This window comes from Aquarana catesbeiana, linkage group LG06 (genome assembly GCF_042186555.1).
Source record: "Aquarana catesbeiana isolate 2022-GZ linkage group LG06, ASM4218655v1, whole genome shotgun sequence".
In the NCBI taxonomy this organism is placed as follows: Eukaryota; Metazoa; Chordata; class Amphibia; order Anura; family Ranidae; genus Aquarana; species Aquarana catesbeiana.
In genome coordinates this window covers 45,322,657-45,341,186 of record NC_133329.1, presented here as the reverse complement: position 1 = coordinate 45,341,186, position 18,530 = coordinate 45,322,657, and the positions used below count along the sequence as shown (strand labels likewise).

Below are 18,530 nucleotides of genomic sequence, written 5' to 3'. Positions count from 1 at the left end.
TGGAAGTTGAAAATCCCCTGTAAAAGCGACATTTCTACCAGTTTTATATACAACAGCTTCCGGATGACAGTTCCTAAGGAAGCCGTGGGTGCTTGCACCCATGGCATCCTTAGGATCCACTGACGTCACCGGGAATTCCTGCCATTTTAAGCAAAGGGGTGGAGATAGTAGTGATATCACTGAATGAATATGGCCACTGGCAATATATGGGCAATGACATTCCCTTATATAGCTCCTTCAGCCATGAGTACAGTCAGGATTAGGGATGAGCTTCGTGTTTGAGTCAAACCCATGTTTGACTCGAACATCGTCTGTTCGCCTGTTCGACGAATTGCGAACGATATGGGCCGTTCGTGCCAAATTCGTGTGGCGCGTCACGGCCCATAATTCACTGCGGCATCGCAGTGCATTGCTGGCTGATGATTGGCCAAGCATGCACTATGACCCTCATGCTTGGCCAATCACAGCGCCGTCAGTAGAGAGAGCTGTAATTGGCCAAAGTCAGGGTGGCTTTGGCCAATTATGGTTTAGGGGGTTTAGAACACGCCCCACACTATATAAGGCCGCCTGCATGGCGGCCCTGTGTAGTGTGTGTTCTGGCGTTGAGATACATAGACAGAGAGACAGTGTCATTTCATTTGAGTTAGCTAGATTAGGCAGGACAATCAGTGAGTTAGCTGCACCTACAGTGTATTGTGTATATATATGCATCCCAGGTGTTGCATATATATATATATACACTGTATTCAGTTTAGTTAGATCCGTTCCTGTTACCTTCTTACTGGCAGGCTTGTCTTGTTACAGTATTTACAGCTACCTGAAGAAAATTGCTGGTGTTCTTTTGATCCTATTAGTACCACAGTCAGGCAGCTAGACTATTTACAGTTAGTGCAGTGCGTCCTGCTCACAGTGTTCAGCTAAAACTACAAGTTAGTGTAGTGAGACCTCTGCACAGTGTTCATCTAAAACTACAAGTAAGTGCAGTGCGTCCTGCTCACAGTGTTCATCTAAAACTAAAAGTTAGTGCAGTGCGTCCTGCTCACAGTGTTCAGCTAAAACTACAAGTTAGTGGGGTGAGACCTCTGCACAGTGTTCAGCTAAAACTACAAGTTAGTGCTGTGCGTCCTGCTCACAGTGTTCATCTAAAACTACAAGTTAGTGGGGTGCATCCTGCTCAGTGTTCAGCTAAAACTACAAGTTAGTGCGGTGCGTCCTGCTCACAGTGTTCATCTAAAACTACAAGTTAGTGGGGTGAGACCTCTGCACAGTGTTTAGCTAAAACTACAAGTTAGTGTGGTGCGTCCTGCTCAGTGTTCAGCTAAAACTACAAGTTAGTGTGGTGCGTCCTCCTCACAGTGTTCAGCTAAACCTACAAGTTATTTTTTGCGAGCTCTGCACAGTGTTCAGCTAAAGCTACCTGTAGAAGGTTGGTGGTGTTTTCCTGATCCTATCACTACCATAGGCAGCTAAAAAAGCAACAAGTTAGTTTTTTGCGAGCTCTGCACAGTGTTCAGCTAAAGCTACCTGTAGAAGGTTGGTGGTGTTCTCATATTACAGGCAGGCAGTTGATTTTGCTAGCTGCAGTATCAGTACATGCGGAAGACTTGGTCAAGTGGATGACCAAGCCGTCCTCATCCTCCTCATCCTCTCTCACCCATGCACAGAGTACTTTGTCTGGCAAAGCAGCGGCTTCTTCCCTCGGCTCAATGTCATCAGTGACTCCTTCCCTAGCCCCACCATGTCCTCCTGAGGAGTCCCTCGAACTGTTTGACCAAAGTGTTGGGTACATGCTCCAGGAGGATGCCCAGCGTTTGGAAGGCTCTGATGATGATACTGAGCTCGATGAAGGCAGTAATATGAGCACGGACAGAGGGGGTGCCCAAGAAGGACAGCAATCTGGCAGTCATGCTCCGCCTGCTGCAGCATACTGCCAGGTTTGCTCCAGTGATGAGGAGGGAGGGGATGATGAGGTCACTGACTCAACATGGGTGCCTGATAGGAGAGGGGAGGAGGAGGCGGCACATCACCGAGGCAGGATGCCCTCCAGGGGCCAGCCTAAGGGCAGCACATTGACTGCATCACACCCCAAAGCTCCACATGTGCAGGGCGCTGCAGTCTCTGCGCGTTATTCAAAAAGTTCTTTGGTGTGGGCCTTTTTTGAGACGAGTGCATCAGATCGCACCGCTGCTATTTGCAACAAATGTCTCAAGCGTATCTCACGTGGCCAAAACATCTCCCGCTTGGGTATCACATGCTTGACCAGACATATGTTGACCTGCCATGCAGTTCGTTGGCAAGCGTATCTAAAAGACCCACACCAAAGAACAAAGAGGACCTCTCCTTGCTCCTCATCAGCTGAGATCTCCAACCCCACCATACCTTCAGTCCTCTCTGAGACCTGCACTGAGAGGAATGAAGGTGTAGAATTAGGTTTGTCACAGCCAAGTACTTGTGGGCAATCTGCTTTTGGTACACCGACGTCAGATTGTACCAGGCAAATTTCCCTGCCCCAGCTGCTGCACCGCCGAAAGAAGTTTGCTCCCAGCCATCCACATGCCCAGCGGTTGAATGCTAGCTTGGCAAAACTGCTAGCACTTCAACTGCTGCCTTTTCAGTTGGTAGACTCTGCCCCCTTACGTGAGTTTGTGGAATGTGCGGTTCCTGAGTGGCAGGTCCCCAAACGCCACTTTTTCTCACGGAAGGCGATTCCGGCTCTCTACCGGCATGTGGAAGGCAATGTCCATGCCTCGCTGGACAGGGCGGTCAGCGGTAAGGTGCATATTACCGCTGACTCATGGTCCAGCAGGCATGGACAGGGACGTTACCTAAGTTTCACGGCGCATTGGGTGACTCTGCTGGAGGCTGGGAAGGATGCAGGACAAGGTGCAGTAGTGTTGGAGGTTGTTCCGCCACCACGCCTCCAAAATGCTAATGATTGTGACACACCTCTCTCCTTCACCCCCTCCTCTTCTTCTTCCTCCATGGCCTCTTCCTGTGCTTTGTCCTCGGAACCAGCGGTGCTCCATAGCCATTCAAGGGGCTACGCAAGTACGCAGGCCAAAAGATGCCATGCGGTGCTTGAGCTGGTGTGCTTGGGGGACAGGAGCCACACTGGGGCAGAGGTTCTGTCAGCTCTGCAGGGGCAGGTTCAGAGGTGGTTGACGCCACGCCAACTTAAGGCAGGAATGGTGGTTTGCGACAATGGCACCAACCTCCTCTCTGCCCTCCGACAGGGACAAATGACCCATGTGCCCTGTTTGGCTCACGTCCTTAACTTGGTGGTGCAGCAGTTCTTGGGCAGGCACCCGGGCTTACAGGATGGTCTGAGGCAGGCCAGGAAAGTCTGTGTGCATTTCCACCGGTCATATAATGCCAGTGCTCGGCTGACGGACCTCCAAAAAAGGAGTTTAACCTGCCCAAGAACCGCCTAATCTGTGACATGCCCACCAGGTGGAACTCAACATTGGCCATGCTGCAGCGGCTGCACACGCAGCAGAGGGCCATCAATGAGTACCTGTGCGACTATGGCACCAGGACAGGGTCAGGGGAGCTTGTTTTTTTTCCCCACGCCAGTGGGCCATGATCAGGGATGCATGCACTGTCCTGTCACCATTTGAGGAGGCCACGAGGATGGTGAGCAGTGACAGTGCATGCATCAGTGACACTGTCCCCCTTGTCCACCTGTTGGAGCACACGCTGCGTGGAATAATGGACAGAGCACTTGAGGCAGAACAGAGGCAGGAAGAGGAGGACTTCCTTAGCTCTCAAGGCCCCCTTTATCCAGACAGTGTTCCTGCGTGCCCGCCGATCACACAGGAAGAGGACGAGGAGGAGGAGGAAGATTGTGTCAGTATGGAGGTGGAGCCTGGCACTCAGCATCAGCAGCAGTCTTTAAGGGTCCAGTCCCAAGAAACACATGGACTTGTACGTGGCTGGGAGGAGGTGGCTGCGGACCATTTCGTCCTTAGTGACCCAGAGGACTCCGGACCGAATGCCTCAGCAAACCTACGCTGCATGGCCTCCCTGATCCTGCAAAGCCTGCGTAAGGATCCTCGTATTCGTGGTATCAAGGAGAAGGACCAATACTGGCTGGCAACCCTCCTTGATCGACGTTACAAGGGTAAGGTTGCGGACCTTATCTTGCCATCGCAGAGGGAGCAGAGGATGAAACATCTTCGGGAGGCCTTGCAGAAAGGTCTGTGCAACGCGTTCCCAGAGACTGGGAGGTTACAAACTCCTGTTTCTGGACAACGTGTTGCTGAGGCTTCGGTCAGTCAAAGAAGGAGCGGTGGAGAAGGTGGCCGTCTGACCGATGCGTTCAGACAATTTTTTGGTCCGCAGCCCCAAGGTATGATCGGTTCCAGCAACCATCACCAGCGTCTGTTTTACATGGTGCAGGAATACCTAGGGGCAAGATCTGACTTGAACACCTTTTCCACCGAAAATCCTCTGGGTTACTGGGTCTTGAGGATGGATCACTGGCCAGAGCTTGCACAGTATGCAATTGAGCTACTGGCCTGTCCTGCATCCAGCGTTCTTTCGGAACGCACATTCAGTGCTGCTGGAGGCTTTGTAACCGATCACAGGATGTGTCTGTCCACCGACTCGGTCGATCGACTGACCTTCATAAAAATGAATCAGTCTTGGATCACCACCAGCTACCAAGCACCTGATGCTGATGTAACCGAATATTTTTTTTTGAAATCTCAGATCCCTTCAAAGACTGCCTATGCTGATGCTGAGTGACTATCCCTGAGTAATTATCCTCTTCCTCCTCAATCATCATGCTGATAGCTTGTAAGAACATTTTTGGTTCTGGGCACCACCACCAGTGCCTAAGGCCCAATTTTTCAGCCCCTGTTTAACAGGGGCGTGTAATTACAATCTTTGATGCAATACTTTGCAGCAGGGCTCATTTCAGCGTTCCAACTAGAGTATCTGTGAGGCGTTGCAGTGTTGTGGCACCAGCACCAGTGCCTAAGGCCTAATTTTTCAGCCCCTGTTCAACAGGGGCATGTAATTACAATTCTTGATCTAATATTTCACAGCAGGGCCCATTTCTGCGCCCACCAAGAGCGAGTGAGGTCTTACAGTGTTGTGGCACCAGTACCACCACCACCAACAAAGGCCCAATTTTTCTGCCCCTGTTCAACAGGGGCATGTAATTACAATTCTTGATCTAATATTTCACAGCAGGGCCCTGTGATGGCTTACAGTGTTGTGGCCACAAATTTCTGCTGAGTATATAGGGCAGGCCCCTACTTTCAAACATCTAACTTACAAACGACTCCTACTTGCAAACGGAAGGAGACAACAGGAAGTGAGATGAAATCTACCCCTAGGAAGGGAAATTCTCTCCTGTAAGAGTTAATATGGGAAAAACATTTCTCCTTTCCACTGATGCTTTCCAATCCTTGTTCCACAAAAAAACCCCAAATTTTCAAAAAACATTTGTCATTAGGACAAAAAGTGAGGTGAAGTCTTCTGAAGAGGAGGACAGACAGCAACACAAATGTCACAGGAGTGATAACCCTTCCCTATGTTTTCCAAAAAGCTTAAAGATTTTTTGGCTGGAGCTAAACATGTTAAAAATGTACTCGTTCAAAATTACAAACAGATTCTACTTAACAACAAACCTACAGTCCCTGTCTTGTTTGCACCGCCTGTATACTGCTGTTCAGAGTATATAGGGCCTGGTGGCCCCACACTTTTCCTTATTTTAATTTGGGTGCGGGGTTCCCCTTAATATCCATACAAGACCCAAAGGGCCTGGTAATGGACTGGGGGGTACCCATGCCGTTTGTCTCACTGATTTTCATCCATATTGCCAGGACCCGACATTACATTAAACCCGCAAGCAGTTTTAAATGAGATTTTTTCCTTTAAAAATGACATTTGGTGCAGGGACTGTTCTAAACACGGGAAACACGCGTCACTTTACAGGCATACTATAGGCACACCCCAGGTACGATATTTAAAGGAATATTTCACTTTTTTATTTTTTTTACTTTAAGCATCATTAAAATCACTGCTCCCGAAAAAACGGCCATTTTTAAAAGTTCTTTTTGCATTGATACATGTCCCCTGGGGCAGGACCCGGGTACCCAAACCCTTTTTAGGACAATACCATGCAAATTAGCCTTTAAAATGAGCACTTTTGATTTCGAACGTTCAAGTCCCATAGACGTCAATAGGGTTCTAACGTTCGTTCGAATTTTCGGTCCGTTCGCAGGTTCTGGTGCGAACCGAACCGGGGGGTGTTCGGCTCATCCCTAGTCAGGATCAACCACGTGCGCAAAGTCTGTGAATGGCAAGCATTGTGACTGATGATGGCTTTTTCAATGGGGACTTTTTGGGATTCTGACTGCATCCAGGCTCAGACATCTGTCCCCAACCGCAGGTAACTTCTACATGCGATCAGTAATGGCTGCTGTAAACCTGTCATTACTTTGTACAGGCTGAGTGGCCACCACTATTTGCATGCACTTGTCATTCCAACCACAACAATCCACTGATTCTTGCTGCTGAAATCTGGTGTATACAAAAAAGGTCAGTGTGAAGGAGGCCATTTGGTGTGGTATGTATTTTGGAGCTTTATGCTATTTTTTTTTTCATTCTTGTACGATGTACTACAGCAAAAGTGATAATTGCAAAGTAAAAAATGGCACACAGACCCATTCAAAGAGCCCCCAAAATACATAGCAGACATAGACCCATGTGCTGTCATTTGCCAGTGATCTTAAATTATTTTTTGCTTTGTAAATATCAGTGTTGCTGCAGCACTTTCTGTACACCACAGAAATGCCTCTTCACAGGCAGATTAGACCAACCCCAGGCATGTTATTTGAAGAAATTGAGCATTGTTGATGTTTCACTTTAATCTCTTGCTGGATATCTATACTGATATGGACTGGGTAATGTGGTAGGAATGAAAGGATAGCACATCATTTGATGGAAATGAAAATTATCAATCTACAGAGGACTGAATTCAAAGACACCCCATAAATCAAAGTGAAAAAAAGATGCAGCAGGCAAGAGGAGGCTATAGACTTTGTGAGACCTTAGGAAAAAATTGGACATGAGGCCCCAACTCACGCCCATAATGAAAAAAAGAATAAAAATGATCTGTATAAATTGCATATATTAAGAGCCTAAGACCCCTTTCACACTGGCCCTTTTGCGCTAGAAATAGCCTCTTCTAAGCGCCTGAAAACCGCCTTTCATTCATTCCAGTGTGCCTTTTCACACTGGAGCGGTGCGCTTGTGGGACGGGCAAAAAAAGTCCTGCAAGCAGCATCTTTGGGGTGGATTGAGAGCGCTGTAAACAGCGATCCCAAAACGCCCCTGCCCATTGGAATGAATGGCCAGCGCTTTCAAAGCACCTTGAAAGTGCCACAAAAAAAAGCGATGCTTTAACAATGGTAAAGCGATGTTAAGACAAGCAGCGCTTTAGCGCAAACGCGGCCGCAGCCCCAGTGTGAAAGGGATCTAAGGGACAGTCCAATCCAGCTAAGAAACACAGTCAGTCACAGGCCCCACATCCAAGCAGATCCACATCCAAAATACAAGAGATGGTCAGAGTCTTTGTGCCCATCATACAGGAGATGGTTAGAGACTGCGCAGCTATGATACAGGAGATAGTCAGAGACTGCACGGATATGATGCAGGAGATGGTCAGAGACTGCTTGCAGGCAATGATACAAGAGATGGTCAGAGACTGTGTGCGGACAATGATACAGGAGATGGTCAGACTGCGTGGCCATGATACAGGAGATAGTCAGAGACTGCTCGGCTATGATACAGGAGATGGTCCGAGACTGCGTGTGGACAATGATATCGCAGATGGTCAGAGACTGCCTGCAGACATACAGGAGACGGCTAGAGACTGCGTGCGGACAATGATACAAGAGATGGTCAGAGACTGCGTGCGGAAAAATGATACAGGAGATGGTCAGAGACTGCATGGCCATGATACAGGAGATGGTCTTATTACGGTAATGACAAGCAAACTCTTACCTGGCTAACACGGTAACAAACACTGGGGACAGGGTGCAGACAGACAATCCTGCAACAGACGGCAGGGTGCAGACGCCACGGACAGGGTGCAGACGCCACAGACAGGGTGCAGACGCCAGGATGCAGATGCCATGGACAGGGTGCAGACACGGACAGGGAGCAGACGTCAGAATGCAGATGCCACGGACATGGTGTAGACCATAGACAAGGTGCAGACACCAGGGTGCAGATGCCAGGGACAGGGTGCAGATGCCAGGGACAGGGTGCAGATGCCAGGGACAGGGTGCAGACGCCAGGGACAGGGTGCAGCCCGCAGATGAACCTGCTCCTCCATCCCCTACTACAAGCAGCAGGAGAAGCCGACACATGATGTACTCTTTGAACAACCTGCAGTGCATTTTGGGAGCTGTAGCCTCTGCAGTGCACCAGCGGCCGGCGGGCCAAGTCTAGTGTGTCTGTGGTGTGGACTCTGTAGAGAACTACAACTCCTGCCATGCACTGGTGCCGCTAGCTTTAGAGGAAGGTTAGGATGTTACCGCGGTGGTAGAGCCTGCTATTGGCTGCAGCAGTTGCTTGTGAGATGAGACCTTCTCTCTCGTCCATGTAAGGGAGCTGGCTGGAAGCTCAGGCAAGCTCAATGGTTATGGCTTTACGCCAGTGCGTGCTGGCTCGCTCACCCTGCCAGCCTGGGGACACTGACCGAACCTGACTGGGGGCATTCCCTCCCACTCCCACACTGTCCTGTCAGGCAAATTAGGCGGCCACCTGTGAAGCCCCTGTGAGGGTGAGGCCTTAGGCAATCGCCTAATTTGCCTAATTAAAGAGCCGCCTCTGCAGCAGGCTAGTCCATTTTGCTGCAATTTTATTGCAGCAACTCAAAATGGTCCTTAGTAGTTTGTATGGCCTCCATGTGCTTGTATGCATGCCTGATGAGGGGGCACGATCCTAATGAGACGACGTGTGTGTCCTGGGGTATTTCCTTCCATATCTGGAGCAGGGCATGGACCGAAACATAATGTCCCAGAGGTGTTCCATTCAATGGTATCGATTCCTTCATTGTCATGCACCAGGAGGAACCCAGGACCCACTGCACCAGTGTAGGGTCTGCCAATGGGTCCAAGGATTTCATCCAGATTTCTAATGACAGTCAGGGTGCCATTGTCTAGCCTGTAGAGGTCTGTGCATCCCTCCATGGATATGCCTCCCCAGGCCATCACTGACTTACCATCAAACCAGTCATGCTGAACAATGTTACAGGCAGCATAACATTCTCCACGGCTTCTCCAGACCCTTTCATGTCTGTCACATGTGCTCAGGATGAACTTGCTTCCATCTGTGAAAAGTACAGGGTGCCAGTGGTAAAACTGCCAATTCTGCTGTTCAATGGCAAATGCCAATCAAGCTCCACGGTGCCAGGTAGTGAGCACAGGGCCCACAGGAGGATGTCATTTGTAGGGCTCTGGCAGTGCTCATCCTGTTCCTCCTTTCACAAAGGAGCAGAAACTGGTCCTACTGATGGGTTAAGGACCTTCTATGGCCCTGTCCAGCTTCTAGAGTAACTTCTAGAGTAACTCTTGGAATCTCTTCCATGCTCTTGAGACTTTGCTGGGAGACACAGCAAACCTTCTGGCAATGGCACTTATTGATGTGCCATCCTGGAGGAGTAGGACTGCCTGTGCAACCTCTATAGGTTTCAGGTATCACTTCATGCTACCAGTAGTGACACTGACCCTAGTCAAATGCAAAACTAGTGAAAAACAGTCAGAAAAGATTAGTAGGAAAAAAAATATCTGTGGCATCCACCTGTTAAACCACTCCTGTTTTGGAGGTTGTCTCATTGCTGCCCATCTAGTGCACCTGTTGTTAATTTCATTAATCCCAAAGCAGCTGAAACTGATAAACAACCCCCTCTGCTACTTAACTGAACAGATCAACATCTCAGGGGTTTAACTGACTTGATGCTATACTCTGTTCCTTTAGTTTTTTTGAGCAGTGTATTTCCCAGGTCAGAGTCCAACCACATGCTATGTTGACACCTCTTGCTTCCTAGTCAGAAAATTGGCATGTTTAGTTTGACAGATTAATCTTTCATTGATTTCAATAGGTTCTTGTTTGACATCTAAACTCTCTGAAGTTTGCCAAACCCTGCTCAAACCAAACCCAGGGCAGTTCAGCTTATCCCTCACTGTACACATGTTTAATGAATGAAGCTAATTGTGTGTAACATCTTTACCTGTCCTGGTAGTTGTACTCAACTCGGTACAACTCAGCTCAGGGTTGGCTTTCCTGGCAGTCAGGAAATCAGGATCTGATCTGTGCCACATCCTGCAGAATTGATGTGGGCACAGAGGAGTACAGATGGGTAATTCACTGCTATATAACTAAACAAATCAAAATAGATAAATGCTTTTTATAGAGATTTTCTCAGAAAAACAAAACACCTGTGTGATCAGGCATTGATGGCAACAATCAGTGTCAAACTCATTTGCCACATGCTAGTTCTATAGTAGTGGTTGAGGGGCCAGATTTACATTTGTCAAAAATGAATAAGGATAGGAGAACTACAGCATCTATGGGCACTGGTTATGGTGGGCATCGAGTAGAAATAGTAGGATGCTCACTTAAAGTAAAATTAAAGGCTCAATTTTTGTTTTCTAATAACAAACATGTCATACTTACCTGCTCTGTGTAATGGTTTGGCACAGAGCAGCTCTGATCCTCTTCTCAGGTCCAGCACTGAAACCCCTGGCCCCTCTCCCCTGCTGAGTGCCCACTTGCTCGGGGGGCACTCGTGTGTGCTCACTCCCAAGTTCCACTCTATAAAAGACACAGAGTGCGGTTCAGCCCTGCCCCCACACTCCCTCCTCACTAGTTGTGATTGACAGCAGTGGGAGCTGATGGCTCATGCTGCTGTCTTAGCCAATGAGGAGAGAGAGGCCTGGGAGAGCCGCTGCTCCCAGGCACAGCGCTGGATCGGGCTCCGGATCAGATAAGCATTAGAGGGGGCCGTGGGGGAACAGCACACAGAAGGTTTTATAAGGCATGCATAGAATGAAAACCTTCAGCCTTTACAACTATTTTAACAATGTAGAGATATAAAACGTCTCACGTGTTGTATATAATGTGAAGCAAAAGGATAGGATGGGCAGTGCCTGTGTACCAAAGAATGCTCTATATCACAATAATCGTTATGAGGTTGGAATGTTTATTGAAGGTACAAGGAGAGCCAACACGTTTCAGGCATGTTCACCTCCCTTTACCAGTGTTAATAATATACATGGATATAAACATACATGGATTTAAACATCTAATTTAATTAAAACTTTTTTTTTAAAGTGTTATATAACACATATGACTTTTTAATCTCAATAAAATTATTGAAACAGAAAAAGGTGTTTTGCTCTATGACAGATTCTCTTTGTCTTGTATTTGAAACTCGTTTCTTGGGAAAGAAAGGCAGAAGGAGCCGGAGCACGATGTAACAGGAATGGACATCGTGCTGTAGAAACCATCCATCCAGTTTCCTGTCTAATACCTACCCCATTGAGGTTCACTGTTGGAGTTGGTCTTCTGGCTGGAGGTTGTGTCTGCTGAGGCAGTTTCTCCTGGGTTTGTTGCCCCATAAGCTTGATTGACCTACTAGGTGTATACCTACTTGGGTTCAATCTCTCCAGTAAGCCTTTTGACTCTCTGGTGGTGGATCACATATCGGCAAGTTCGGGCACATCCCATTGTTCTATACCACATTGATGCTCAGTCTACCTTTCAACTACTTTGAATCACGTTTTGGATATCTCTATCCTTATATTGTTTGGTTCACCTTCACAGTTTGCTTTAAGTATTAGTGATTCTTCTTTTTTGACAATTATTCTTGCACATTACTTATAAATTTTTGTACTATTTGCACATCTTTTATTATCATATTTGGTTCACCATTTTCCTTTTAAGGGTTTATTACATATGTGCACTGTGTTTTATACATATATGTATTATTATTTATATATGTACACTGTGATTTATTGCTCTGCTGGCTGCTTTTAGACCATCTTTTGTAGACAGCGCGGTATATTTGTTTTATTTTATTTTTTCACATTTGTATTTTAAACTCACCTGGCTGTTGATCAGAACTTTCATCTAATGGAATGGAGACACTAGTTCCGCTTTCTTGAATGTCTGTTTGTTTCTTGCTGCCTGGAGAACATACATATCCAGTCACTGCTCAGATCAGACACTTAAAGTGATTGTAAAGTCTCATTTAAAAAAAAAAAATAACAAACATGTTATACTTATCTCCTCTGTGCAGCTGGTTTTGCACAGAGCAGCCCGGATCCTTCTCGGGTCCCTCTTCTGCTCTCCTGGTCTCTCCCACCTGTTGAGTGCCGCCACAGCAAGCAGCTTCCTATGGGGGCACCCGAGCCAAGTCACTGCTCCCTGTGTATCCATTCAGACATGGAGCCCTGACCCGGCCATGCCCCCTTTCTCCCCTGATTGGCTAACTGACCGCGGGAGCCAATGGCGCTGCTGCTGTGTTTCGGTCAATCAGGAGGAGAGTTCCGAATGGACATCGCTGGAGAGAGATGGGGCTCAGGTAAGTAATTAGGGGGTGCTGGGGGGGCTGCTACACACAGAAGGTTTTTTATCTTAAAGAGGAACTGCAGTCTGCTCACATAATTTGTAATAAAAACATCTTTGCCATTCTGAAGCTTCCCTCTAACCACTTTGCATATTATGTTATATATATTGTGATTCTGTACTTGCCAAATATGCTGCAGAGATCTCTCTCCACTGAGTCTGGCTGCATCCATTTTAACTGTGGGCAGCTGAAGCTGCTGCCTGTTCACTTCCTGGATTTACACAGAGGCACACCTTCAGCTCTGCAGCTCTCATTGGCCCCTTTGACTCCTCCTCCCTCCCTTCCTGGCAAATTCTCATGAGAGTGAGAGATCGAGAGCTGTGCATAATGTCATAAGCCTAGGCTAATGACCAGACAAGAAACAGGAAGTGGGCTGTATAAGGTATTTAGTGGCAGAGAAAAATAGTTTTACTATCCAAAGTTAAAACAACAAGGGCAGAAGATTTAATAGATGGAAAGTTGAAAAAATGACTGAAGGTCCACTTTAATGCATAGAATGCATTAAGATAAAAAACTTTCTGCCCTTGCAACTCCTTTAACCACATCAATACCGGGCACTTTCACCACCTTCCTGCCCAGGCCAGCTTTCAGCGCTGTCACACTTTGAATGACAATTGCACGGTCATGTGACGCTGTTCCCAAATTAAGTTTTTATCATTTTTTTCCCAAAAATAGAGCTTTCTTTTTGTGGTATTTGATCACCTCTGCGTTTTTTATTTCTTGCGCTATAAACAAAAGAAGAGCGACAAGTTTGAAAAAAAACACAATATTTTTTACTATTTGCTATAATAAATATCCATTTTTTTTTTTAAACAAATTTTTCCTCAGTTTAGGCTGATATGTATTCTTCTCCATATTTTTGGTAAAAAAAAAAAATCACAATAAGCGTATATTGATTGGTTTGCGCAAAAGTTGAAGAGCCTACAAAATAGGGGATAGATTTAAAGCATTTTTATTATTTTTTTTTTACTAGTAATGGCGGTGATCTGTGATTTTTATCGTGACTGCGACATTATGGCGGACACATCGGACAATTTTGACACATTTTTGGAACCATTGGCATTAATACAGCGATCAGTGCGATTAAAATGCATTAATTACTGTAAAAATGTCACTGTCAGTGAAGGGGTTAACACTAGGGGGCAGTGAAGGGGTTAATTGTGTTACCTAGGGAGTGATTCTAACTGTAGGACTGTCTCATCTGACAGGACCTGACAGGTCCTTCTCTGTTACTGGGCAATTGTGGGTGCCCGGTGGACATCGCGGCCGCCGGGCACGCGCATCAGGTCCCCAGTGATGTGGCGGGTGGGCGCGTGGGCCGCCTGTGGCACCCGTGCGCCCCCTGGTGGGCCGGGAAGGTGAGGATGTCATATGATGCCCTCCCACATCGAGACAGCTGCCGCCTGGCCATCATATGACAGCCGGCGGTCAGCAAGCAGTTAAAGAAGTGCTCCAGTCTGTAAAAAAAATACAAACACTGTAGCTGCTGAATTTTAAAAAAGTAAATTTAGCTGTCCAGGGATCCCGCAATGTCAGCACACCTAGCTGATTTGTCAATCGTCAATTTGTCAATCAGCTTCGGGTGCAGGCACCAGCATCTGTAGTAAGGGAAACAGGAATTGAAGCCTTGCGGCTTTACAGCCTGTTTCCCACTGCACTTGCGCAAGTCGTTCTGTTCTTTCTGAGTGGTCTTGCGTCTTCTGGGACCTTTGTGTCTCCCAGAAGGCAGCGGGGAGAAGGAGGAAGGGCCAAAAATGTAATAGATCGCTGATCTTACCCAGAAGTGGGAGTAAGTACCTGGTTTTGACAGGTAACCACTCCCCCAAAAAGTGCCAAATGTTAACCCTTTTTGGGTTAAGCTCCACTTTAAACTGGCCATACACTGATCAAAATTCAGCCAGTCCCTGCTGAACCAGCCGAATATTAATCAGTGTGTGGCCGTCTCCGCTCAACAGAAGTTGATAATTTAATGTACCTCTGTCCAAGGGATACATTGAAAAATTTTGTTCAATCGGGCCAATTAGCTGCAACTGATGATCAGTATATTCTGACAGCGATGGCTGCTGATGGGGACATAATAAAACATTTAATGTGAAAATTGCCTAATGTAGCTTAACGTGTAATTAAGTGCCTAAACCTCAATCAATTGCCCTGAAACTTTGCACAGTTTTTAACTTTCCAAACCTATCCTAGAAGTTTCATGCATTTCAGTGTCCCACAAGGCAAACTAGGCACATTAAGTTTGTTTTTTTTTGGGAGCTCAATGTGGCTTAATGTGTGCTGGAAAATAATGGTGGCCACACAAAATATTGACACTTTGGGCCCAATTTGGGCATTTTCACTTAGGGGTGTACTCACTTTTGTTGCCAGTGGTTTAGACATTAATGGCTGTGTGTTGAGTTATTTTGAGGGGACAGCAAATTTACACTGTAACACAAGCTGTACACTCACTACTTTACATTGTAGAAAAGTGTCATTTCTTCAGTGTTGTCACATGAAAAAATAGAATAAAATATTTACAAAAAACTATATATAGTTATAGTAAAAAAAAAAACCTAAGGGTAGATTTAGACATGCATCTAAATCTCCCTTGCCACTGAAGCCCGTTCGGATCGCATTCCAGAGACTACTAACAGGCGGTGAGGAAGCGATTTAATGCCTCCTCACCACCTGTTTTAACCCCGTTTTTGCTGACAAATGTGCTGCAACCATGTGCACTTCATACAGTTGAGGGGCGTTTGCAGCGTTTCCTCAGACTTGAACATGTAGCTTTCGAAAGGCGACATCACTCGAATCAACTGTGCCATGGGCACGAAGCATCGTGGCCGCAGCATTTAAACACCCCCCCTCCACTGCCTATTATAGCTTATGGGGAGTGGTTGGCGGGCAGCAGAAACACAGTTCAATCATGAGTGCAAGTGCAAACAAGGCCTAATGCCCCGTAAACACGATCCGAATATCGTACGACTTTTTTCGCTTGTGCCTGCTTGTCGCAAGTAGAAATTGAATAGGTAACTAAAGTCACAAATTCTTGTACGGCAGGAAAAAAAAAAAAAAAACGGAGGCGATGTCATGTGTTGTAATGTATTTGTATTGTATTTTCTGATGCCAACTATACTGACTAAACGAAAATCGCACGATCTGGTATCGTACGAAGAAAATTTTCACGCATATCTGAATGAATAATATCGGATGAACTGTTGTGATCAGCTCTCGAAAGTAGTGTACACACGATCCGAAAATCGTACGATTCTTCCTCGGACCAGAGTTTTTGTAGGATATTCAAATCGTGTGTACGGGCCATAAGGCTTCGTTCACGCAGGTCATTCTACAGTGAGGCCATGTTTAGCTGCACAGGGATGCATAGGTGTTCTCTGCATCGCCATGCAGACCGTCACATTGATGTCAATTGGGACACAGCAGCTGCACGGCAATGCAAAGGTGTTCCATGCACTTCTATGCAGGCAGTTCAATCCATATCAATAGGATTGCAGCAGCTGCATGGACACAGCCACTGTTCCAAACTTGACATCTATGTTGGTGCATGTCCCTGAACTCACACAGTCTGCATTTGGGGCCATGTACCTACACCTGCACAGATGTCAGATCTGTCCTTGCAGCCACTGTGTGCTAGGACTGCCTGCACAGGGATGCACAGAACAACTGTGCATCCCCGTGCAGTTAAACACGGCCCTCCATGGGCGTACGCTTTAGTACACCCCATGTGAACGAGGCCTTAATAGGTATTTAGCAAGAGACTTGTAAGTTATCTTGTGTTTATGTGTGCAAATAGGGATTTTTTTTGTTTTTTTTAGTGAAAATAGCAACTTGATAAATATTTGCACAAATATGACGAGGCCTTAAAAATCAGTAGAACCTTCTTTTTATTCAACTGGTCATGTGCTTTCAGAAATTATATGGTTTGGGGGGTGTTTTACAAACTCTGAACGCTGTAAGGGAAAAATTAAAACCTCCAGATTTTTAGAAAAATTTGGTTATACTGTATACATTTTTTGCATACGTTCGATTTTCACCATTTTAACCATTTTGCAAAAAGGCGCAATTGAAAATGTACATATATTTGTTATTTATGAACACAATACAGGTTAAGCTTTTACATTTAAAAGGAATTTAGCAGGAATTTTGTAAAATTTGCTGTTTTTTTTTTTTTTTATCCGCTAATGATGATTTTAGTGTATTTGTAGCGGAAATATTGTTTTGATGAACATTTGAGCAAATATCACAGGGCCTTAAAAATCAGTAACCCTTTTTTTTATTCCACTGGTCATGTGCTTTCAGAAAATATATGGTTTGGGGTGTTTTTTTAACAAACTCTGAGAGCTGTAATGGAGAAATGAAAACCTTCAGATTTTTTTTCGTAAGTTTTGATTTTCACCATTTTGTAAAAAGGCGCAATTTAACCACTTGAGCCCCGGACCATTATGCTGCCTAAGGACCAGAGGTCTTTTTACAATTTGGCACTGCGTCGCTTTAACTGCTAATTGCGCGGTCATGCAATGCTGTACCCAAACGAAATTTGCGTCCTTTTCTTCCCACAAATAGAGCTTTCTTTTTATGGTATTTGATCACCTCTGCGGTTTTTATTTTTTGCGCTATAAACGGAAAAAGACCAAAAATTTTGAAAAAAAATGATATTTTCTACTTTTTGTTATAAAAAAAAAAACAACTAAATTTTAGTCATACATTTAGGCCAAAATGTATTTGGCCACATGTCTTTGGTAAAAAAAATGTCAATAAGCGTATATTTATTGGTTTGCGCAAAAGTTATAGCGTCTACAAACTAGGGTACATTTTCTGTAATTTACACAGCTTTTAGTTTATGACTGCCTATGTCATTTCTTGAGGTGCTAAAATGGCAGGGCAGTACAAAACCCCCCCAAATGACCCCATTTTGGAAAGTAGACACCCCAAGGAAATTGCTGAGAGGCATGTTGAACCCATTGAATATTTATTTTTTTTGTCCCAAGTGATTGAATAATGACAAAAAATATTTACAAAAAGTTGTCACTAAATGATATATTGCTCACACAGGCCATGGGCCTATGTGGAATTGCACCCCAAAATACATTCAGCTGCTTCTCCTGAGTACGGGGATACCACATGTGTGGGACTTTTTGGGAGCCTAGCCGCGTACGGGGCCCAGAAAACCAATCACCGCATTCAGGATTTCTAAGGGTGTAAATTTTTGATTTCACTCTTCACTGCCTATCACAGTTTCGGAGGCCATGGAATGCCCAGGTGGCACAAAACCCCCCCAAATGACCCCATTTTGGAAAGTAGACACCCCAAGCTATTTGCTGAGAGGCATGGTGAGTATTTTGCAGCTCTCATTTGTTTTTGAAAATGAAGAAAGACAAGAAAAAACATTTTTTTTTTTTCTTTTTTCAATTTTCAAAACTTTGTGACAAAAAGTGAGGTCTGCAAAATACTCACTATACCGCTCAGCAAATAGCTTGGGGTGTCTACTTTCCAAAATAGGGTCATTTGGGGGGGTTTTGTGCCACCTGGGCATTCCATGGCCTCCGAAACTGTGATAGGCAGTGAAGAGTGAAATCAAAAATTCACGCCCTTAGAAAGCCTGAAGGCGGCGGTGCTTGGTTTTCAGGGTCCCGTACGCGGCTAGGCTCCCAAAAAGTCTCACACATGTGGTATCCCCGTACTCAGGAGAAGCAGCAGAATGTATTTTGGGGTGTAATTTCACATATTTCCATGGCATGTTTGAGCAATATATCATTTAGTGACAACTTTGTGCAAAAAAAAAAAGTATCTCTTTCCCGCAACTTGTGTCGCAATATAAAATATTCCATGCAGTGGCGTAGCGTGGGGGGTGCAGGGGGTGCCGTGGCCCCGGGCGCGATAT

At 45.7% G+C, this 18,530-nt stretch overlaps 1 protein-coding gene across 1 annotated transcript in view; it reads right to left on the bottom strand.

Annotated features, from left to right (window-relative positions):
* LOC141147953 (uncharacterized) overlaps nt 1–18,530 on the bottom strand; it is a 483,492-nt gene that overhangs the window by 155,715 nt on the left and 309,247 nt on the right. Inside the window, exon 15 of the mRNA XM_073635113.1 lies at nt 12,127–12,207. Coding sequence (XP_073491214.1) covers nt 12,127–12,207 — 81 coding nt within the window. The remainder of the gene's footprint in view (nt 1–12,126; nt 12,208–18,530) is intronic.